Below are 9306 nucleotides of genomic sequence, written 5' to 3'. Positions count from 1 at the left end.
TATATGATTCAATGCAACTTTTTGAAGTACGTTCCCAAAATAAATATCATGTCGCAAACTATCGTCGTCACAACATCTTTAAGCATTGTAAATTACCACCGCTGCAACATTTTTTTAGTGTGTATTAAGTGTTAGAGTGTATTGAGTATTAACTTTTCGATCCCCTTCCTATTTTTGTTTAAAGAACTATTTGATCCACTTTGTACAAACGATGTTGACAATGTCGGTTTCTCACATGTATATATTTGCCTATTTGGACAAGCTGCAGCTGTCAAATCAATTAAACTACCAAAATGCTTCTATTGATCGATCTCATGAACATAAGCTGATCGATCCTCCTTGTAACTAAATTTCATCCATTAAATAAAATGGTTTATGATTAATTTCGCTACTTAACTTTTATTTGTTAACTCCATGTCTGTTTGTATATTGCTACTTTCAATGTGTGTATCCCTTATTTCCCCAGTATTTCTCGACATGTAAATCAACAATATGACAAAATTCTCAACATTAGCGTACACTTTTGATAAAATTGCCTCCGGAAATTTCACCACGTATGTAATAGCCATAAAATTTGGAAATGCATTACACTTTTATATTTTGGTAATTTCAGTTGTCCTATTTAAAGACTTTTTGAGTTAGTCGATCGTCCGTCTGAACAGTGATCTGCTTGGTCATATAAAAAATAGGTTTCAAGATTGAATGAACTTGTGTCCCAAGATTCTTTAATCTTTGATGTTCAAGTCTTCACTGTTTAAGTCGGAGTATTTTGATTGGAAGGACAATTTCATCAAGCTTCTTTTGTACACAAGTTGCTTTCGATTAGACTCCCCCCTTTCTGCTATCACCCAATTACAACTCTCTAATGAAAATTATTTTTTGCTGGCTTTCAATATTAAAAATCGCTTTCAAAGGATAGAGATGCATTCCAATTCAGATGAATGTTGACTTTTTTTCAAATCAACATATACTCTGTCTGATGCATATTTTATTGAGCAAAATACAACTTGCTTAGAAGACAGCCTTATTTCATCAACAGATGGCATGTTGTGGATGAATCATGTTAAAAAGTTAAGTTGACATATTTGCTATAATTACTTGCACTGATCAAGTATACAAGTGAATAAGAAATTATAATTATTAGAGATTCACATTGTTTAATGATTGTCAAACAAGAATGAAGTAAAAAGGAAACCACCTCTTCAACAAACATATAGCCAAGTTGGAGCTTTGGGAGCCAATTCTCCAGTACTTTGTTCGAACAATTGACCAAGCTGATCCTATAGCAACGTTCGTCCTCTTATAAAATCCCTACCATCAGCCTTTGTAAATTCATACTACCTACTAATACCCAAAATCCTTTATTCATACACACTCACAAAGCAAACATGAATTCGCGAATACTACTAGTAGCAGTAGTAGTGGTGGTAGTAGCAATGACCTCTTTGGCGCCAGTAACTTCGAAGCAAAGTACAGATTGTGAAAGATCATGTGGTGATATTGATATTCCATACCCGTTTGGTTTAGAAGACGGATGCTACCACAGTAGAGATTTTCTTGTGACTTGTGATCGATCATCTGGCACTCCCGTACTTTTCCTTAGAGATAGCAATATTACTCTAAATAATATGTATCCTGCTGACAGTGAAATAAGGGTTATGGGTAATGTTGCCCATGTTTGCTACGACAGCCCTGATAATGAAACACTCAGCAACGCATGGCTGAATTTAAATAACTTCTGGATCTCAGATACTAACAGCTTTGTTGCCATTGGGTGTCAGACAGACGCATATGTTATAGGAAGAAAAGATACAAACCAGATCATTACTGGATGCGTTTCTACATGTAATGATAGCAACATCAGTGATATCACAAATGGATCTTGCTCTGGTACTGGCTGTTGTGAATTTACAATTCCAGAAGGGTTGGGCTATTCACAAGTGAGACTGACTAGCAACAATACAATGACATTGAATCCTTGTAGCCATGCTTTTGTCGTTGAAGAAGGGGGGTACAACTTTTCTTCCACTGATCTTCTTGATTTTGGAAGTGAGAAGATGCCGATGAAACTTGTCTGGGCAATAATAGATGGAGACAAGACTTGTCACACGAGTAACGCATCGGATGATTTCTTATGTAAAGGAAATAGTGAGTGCGACCAAGAATATGTTGGTCCTGGATATCGTTGTTATTGCATGGAGGGTTATGATGGCAACCCATATATCAAAGATAACTGCACAAGTAAGTGTAAATCCCCTATATATATATAACACTAACATGAACAGAAAACGTAGTTTATTTGTTCCCACCATTCTGACGTGTTTTGGTGTTCTCGTGTTAATCCCACCCTATATATAGGTGCTTTTTAGTTTTCCTCTTTAGTTTAGTCCTTGTTGCACTAGACTTTGTCAATAACTACATGTTTCGATCACCACTTGCTATACTACAGATATTGATGAATGTAAAGACGGAACTCATGATTGCGAAGATTGGGATATATGCACTGATACTGTAGGAAGCTATATTTGCACTACAAAAGGATTACCTATTATTCAGATTTGTGTAGGTAAGCAAGGTCACTGATTGTGCGATGGGCTGGATACACTAAAAACTCAACATATTATTGTGTTATATTAAAGTCAATGCTTCTTCTTGCAGGTATCTCAGTTGTTGGTTTATTTTTGCTTTTACTCTTTACCTGGATATACTTGGGACTTAAAAGGCGTAAGAATTTGATTCTAAGAGAAAAGTTTTTTAAGCAAAATGGCGGAATAATGTTGCAGCAAAGAATTTCCGGTGATGGGAGTTCTCAAATTCAAGCTATACTCTTTACGGTAGAAGAGCTTGAAAAGGCAACCAACAACTATGATCAGAGCAGGATCATTGGAAAGGGTGGTTTTGGAACGGTATTTAAAGGAGTTCTACCTGATGACAGAATAGTTGCCATAAAAATGTCCAAGATAGTAGATCAAACTCAAACCCAAGTCGATCAGTTTATTAATGAAGTTGTTATCCTTTCTCAAATAAATCACAGAAATGTGGTGAAGCTTATTGGTTGCTGCCTGGAAACAGAGATTCCTTCATTAGTTTATGAATTTATTCCAAATGGCACTCTCTTTGATCACATCCACAATGAATGCAAGTCGAAGGCTATTACTTGGGATATCCGGCTGAGAATAGTAACAGAAACGGCTGGAGCACTTTCATATTTACACTCTGCAGCTTCTGTTCCAATCATTCATCGAGATGTGAAGCCCATGAATATACTTATTGATAGTAGCTATGTAGCAAAAGTAGCTGATTTTGGAGCTTCAAAGCTAATCCCTATGGATCAGAATGAATTGGCAACACTGGTGCAAGGAACACTTGGCTACTTGGATCCTGAATACTTGCAGACAAATCAGCTAACTGAAAAGAGCGATGTTTATAGTTTTGGGGTAGTACTAGTAGAACTTTTGACCGGAAAGAAGATTATTAACTTCGAAAGGCCAGAGAAAGAAAGGAATTTAACCAAACATTTTATAGCTTCTATAGACAATGAGACTCTATTAGAGGTTCTTGATGAAAACTTGCAACTAAAGGAAGTTCCTCATGATATCATCCTAGTTTCAAGGCTTGCCCAAAGATGCTTGCACCTTAAAGGAGACGAAAGGCCTACCATGAAGGAAGTGGCATTAGAGCTAGAAGGAATATCGGCATCAATGATTGACAAGCATCCATGGGTGAAAAGCACTTCAAGTGAAGAAGCAACTGAATATTTGCTTAACGGACCAAGTGAAAACTATGAAGACACTGATGACACCGATTCAAGCACATCAACTTTTTATAGCATGATCTGCAAGCCTAAGATAACACCAATGGCTAGTGGTGGGTATAGGTAGGGACTTCTGTTTTTTGTTGTTGCTGCTGTAGTTAGGAATGACCATAGCCAGCATATGATTATCAATCATCTTATGTAATTACTAGATTTTTTGTACGTAATTTGTACCATTTGGTGCAAATTATTATAGTGCTTTAAGATTGTAAGAAGGCTAAGCCAGAATTATGTTTCAAATAATTTTTTTATGGATATTGTTGGTTTTTTCCACGCCGTTTGGTAAATTTATTAGGCCATGTTAATATCAAAACATGGTATTTGAAAGCATTAAAAAGTTATAAAAGTGTATGGACCAAAAAGTAAAATGTATTTAATTTCAGAGTGGGAGTAAGAATAAACTGAAAATTGTATCTTAAATGGAATATCCTATTGGAGTCTGGTTTATAAAATTGTTAGAAAAACAAAGAAATATTAAAAACGAAATGACAGAAAAAGTTATTAGTTAAAATTGAGGGACAAAAATGAGAACTACTTGAACTCTCAAGTCTAGTGGGGAACAACGAGAGATGTAGTTGTAACTAATTGTGCAACATAATACGTAGAAGAACCTATTGTACTATGGTAAAAATATAATGAACTATTTATTTTCATGACAGATTTAAATTTTGGATGGGCATTGGTCTCTATTGCCCCCTTTGCTATTGCGCCCCTTTTAGGGGATGTTTGGTATTGCGATTACAAAATAAATTTTGCGTTTTCGATATAGATTATGCGTTTTCAAAACTATGTTTTGAAGAACATGCATGTACATGCTTCTCCAAAACCTCGTTTTCATAGCAAGATAATCACTTTTTCATACAAACACTTTTTTAAAGTATTTGCGTTTTACAAACGTAATAATTAGATAATCCCTTCAAAACGTAATGTCAAACACCCTCTTAATCCTGCTTCTGACTAGTATTACGTTGTATATGAGTAACACATGCTTAATATAGGCATATGGCACAACAATAATCTTCATTGTAAAAATGGTATTGGGTGGGTACCACTGAACCCATGTACCCTTTGGGTACAATGCCTGGGATGTCTCCCAGGTGAAAATACCCCAGGGAACTAGGTGGGAACAGGATTCGAACCCGCGACTTACAGTCTGCCTAGAACCCCTTTTAAAGGGCGATAACCACTGGGCTGTTAGAGGATATGGAAGAGTTTATGTTAGTTGTATGTTATAGTTGTATGTTTGTGATGCCATATCAATTTTTGATTATGTTTCAGATTTCCAGATTTTCAGCAATTTATACTCATTACATCCTTGTGTTAATTTTTTTTACAAATGATCCCACATGGAATCGAACAGGGATGTGAGGTTTACGAGAATGCATAATTAACAACTGAACTACAAGTCCGTTTGATTTCAATACTCAAAACAAATATCAATAATATGTGGGGAGTACACGAGAATTGCGTTCCCAAAAACATGTGATACAAATTAAATTTTACAAAAAATTAAAATAATCTCACCAAAAAGCTTTGATAATTAAAATTTTTTATAATCACTTGAAGGATTTTAAGAATATAATAGATTCGTCTTAGAGGGTGTTTGGAATGACGTATTGAATAAATTATCTGATTATTACGTTTACAAAACATAAATAATCTATAAAAAGTGGTTGGCTATAAAATGATTGTTTGAGTTTGTTTAAAGAGAAAACACAATTTTGGAAAAACAAGTAAGGACATGCTTATTTTCCAAACGCAATTTTGTAAACGTAAAATCTAATTTGACAACGCAATCCCAAACACCCTATTAAACTATATATTTAACGACTAAACTATAAATCTATCCCATGCAATGCATGCTAGCTACTTGTGTTTCAAGGACATAAGATTAAAATGCTTTGAATCAATAACTAAAAATGCTTCAATGTGATTTTTCTTTGGATAAATTGATCAAATCGCCCAAGATTCAAGCCAATATGGCTATATGCTAAACTATTAAATTTCCAAATATTGATATTTTATAAGCTTTTGGTTTAAATAAATATTTAATTCCATCATTTTAATGTGATTTAATCCGTAGTTTGTTTTTTACATAAACTAAAACAGACATTGCAATCTTTTCCTTATGTTTTGAAATATTAGTTTATCCTTTGTTTCAATTATCAATAATTTTTGTACTGAATAACCGTCATATATGTAAGCAACATCATCAGTATTTCAGTAATATACTTAGTTATTTCAGTAATCATCAATATATATATATATATATATATATCTTTTATGAACACATACTAACTTATTTAAAAAAAATTGTTTTTGTTAAGCATTATATATTTATATTTCATCTATTTACACGTTAAATTATTGAGTCGTGCATCAAACTATGTGGAATTACTCTTTTTTTACAACCAAGATTTTTGTTCAATTGTCATTTTTCTCATATTTTGTGTTTTTTTATGCCATGTAGATATTTTTTTTTGAACAGCATGCCATGAAGACTTATACATATTTATTTCCATTAAACATATGAATAAATAATATTGAGTCAAATATGTTAACACACAAATTAATTAAGGACTCACTTTAGGAATTAAAGTTACACCTTTAATTCAATCAATTCAAAACTTTATAATGTTGACCTTTTTTTTGGTTTAGTATTTTATTACAGCTTTAGAACTTTCTTCCATAACTGTGGATTTAGCTTAAAATTTATTTTGAAGCTCACGGTTCACCAATGGCAAATATCAAACTACTGTGTTAAAAGTAGTTTCGGGACTAACATGACATGTAGAGATAGCAAGATGGGCGGGTTGGGTAATGGATAAGAACAAAACTTGGTTAAAATAGGTCGTTTTTCAAATTCTAAACAACTCCAGTTAAGGTAGCATGTTGACCCATTCAATAATCAACGAGTCTGTTTGGTGTGTATAATTTTATTGTATCCAATCTTCTATTTTGTTTCAACAAAGATTTAGATTATTAAGTTAATGACATTGGTTTGTAATCATAATTAACACAAAAGAAAGAGCTGGTCAACCCAGTTGGAAGGTTTAGACTCCTACTAGAATTGACTCACTTCACTAAACCCGCTGTGACCTATTGACTAACTACACCTGCAAAACTCACCACCTCTGATCTAAACCAGTTTATAGCAAAGAGAAAATGAGGACTCACCTGTCAAGTGCAGTGTAATAGTTACTTAAATCCTTGTTATCCATCTCAGTGGTCTGTGAACAAAAGCATTATGTTAATAGGATTATAAGTAGAAGTTCAATCATACAAAAAATATCACAGTAGTATCACCTTGAGTTTAAGTAGCTGATCAAAATAACACTTGCCAACTTCCTTATGTTCAGGATTTTTCAGATCCACTTTATTCCTCAATATAGCCTTCTGATAGACAGCGACATTCCTATGACATTTGTTCAGCTGCAAAACACAAACTTACATGATCCCAAAATCCAACTGAGACATGATTTTCAAAGCATTATAGGGACATTGGTGATAAGAATACTCATAACAATAATAATAATAATAATAAAATACACAAACTAGTCAATAATCATGATATACACCTATAGTAATAAAATGATAGTAGTCGATAGTGTCATAATGATAATGAATACTGTCCTCATAGACCTGTGTTGCCAATATAACCAAAATGACAACATGAAAAAAGAAATAAGAGTGGGTTAAATACAGCTAAAAATGGAACAAATAAAATGGGTTAAATCTTTCAAAAATTACCCAAAGTGCATTTTCAAGAGATAAGACCTACTTATAGCATTTCAATAAAAACACTAGATTATTACTAAAAACAACACATAATTTGTGTAATAATGGTTGACACACTAAGCTTTTATGGACCATTTGGAAATATTTGACAGAAAGTATTTCAGATCAGCCTGACCCAGCATCTTCAACCCATACAAAACAAATCAATTATAAAAGGTACCCAACCCAGCAGATACAACCAATGAAGATCGTCCAATCTCGACTTTATACGATTTATATGAATGGAAGCCATCATTAGAAAAACAAAATATGTCTAGCATTACGATCGTCCAGATGTGTACCACCACTAAAACAAAGAACCCCAACATTTCTTTCAATTTTTTAAATTTCAAAGTGGAAATGACACCCTTCAAGTATATAGTTATCGAAGTAAAATCTCATGGTCCTGTTCTGTTTGAGTCAGATTGGGACTGAACCAGTTAGGATCAATCTGATTATCAGGTTCATTATTCTTAAATCCAGATGGGTAAAGATCTGGTCCCATCCCAATGACCACCCATAAATTAAGACATTAAACCAGAGTAAATGCATTAATACAAAACATCATCATCGTCACCCAAATTTCAAATGGAGCATACCTGACACAATATAAGGTACACTTAAAAAAACTACTGATGACCTATTGATGACCCAGTGTTTGTGGTTTTAGAAAATTAAGCGGAACAATTAGTCCTGGTAGCGCACACATCCTCTACTGTCTCCAAAGGTATAAAGGTCGTCAAGTAAATATTGTCATGTCAATGACTTCCTCTACAGCCTCCATAACATAGTAAGATTTTACATTTCCCCCCAAAGAAACTACAAATGGAACTCTCACAAAGGAACTATTCAATAAAGATTTATATAAGAAGTTAATTTCCAGTCATCAAAACCTGCTTCAAATATGTTGCTGTCAGCCTGTCACCACCATGTTGCCATCAACTCTATTTTCTGAACCATCCAAGGGAGCACTGCAGTTTATATCCCCCATATGAGTCAGCAAACAGAGAGGCTTCATATTCGATCTCTGCCTTTTCATTCATGATTTCCCATGGTACGTTTCAAATAGCCCATATACCTCGCATTGAAAAGAACCAAATAGAAACTATCTGGACTAAACTGGAGCTTTATGATCATGTAATTGCAAGTAATAAACAGTTAACACTGTGCAGAGCCCATATTGTGGCCTAATTGACATGTCATACTAAGAAGACAGAAAACACTGCAGGTGTCTTACATAAGATCATATTATCCATTTCCAGTCTATCTACTGAAACCAATTCCATATCATGTTAAAACAAGCACTTACTTACCAATTCCATATCAAATAATCTATAGTTAGCCTACCTATTGATAACTGATCCCATGTTCATGTGTAAATCTCTAGTCTAAATGTTGCAAGACATTTGACTCAATACATACGTACTTCAAGTAGGGGATTTAAAAAGCAATTGAAAACTTTGGTAGCATTTGTAGCCCCAACAATGAAACTGTCGAAATCACATAAAGCAGAAGAATTCAAAAGCAAATGCAATTCCCGCTACAAGAACAGCCTGCATACACATGATCAAGCCCAAGTACAAGAGAAGTTAATTCATGTGTTCAGGTGTTTTGATAAGGAAATACAAAAGCAATTGAAAACTTAAGCAATATATGTAACCCCATTATTAAAAATGTCAAAAACACATAAAGTAGAGGAAGTAAAAGATGAAGAG

At 33.9% G+C, this 9306-nt stretch overlaps 1 protein-coding gene across 1 annotated transcript; it reads left to right on the top strand.

Annotated features, from left to right (window-relative positions):
• The first annotated feature begins 1388 nt into the window (after nt 1–1388).
• LOC122591470 (wall-associated receptor kinase 5-like) lies at nt 1389–3881 on the top strand. The gene is made up of 3 exons (XM_043763739.1): nt 1389–2241; nt 2450–2539; nt 2590–3881. Exons 1-3 carry the CDS (start codon nt 1389–1391, stop codon nt 3879–3881), a joined length of 2235 nt encoding a protein of 744 aa, XP_043619674.1.
• The last annotated feature ends 5425 nt before the right edge of the window (nt 3882–9306 follow it).

This window comes from Erigeron canadensis, chromosome 1 (genome assembly GCF_010389155.1).
Source record: "Erigeron canadensis isolate Cc75 chromosome 1, C_canadensis_v1, whole genome shotgun sequence".
NCBI classification, from domain to species: domain Eukaryota; kingdom Viridiplantae; phylum Streptophyta; class Magnoliopsida; order Asterales; family Asteraceae; genus Erigeron; species Erigeron canadensis.
This window is presented reverse-complemented; position numbering and strand designations above follow the sequence as displayed.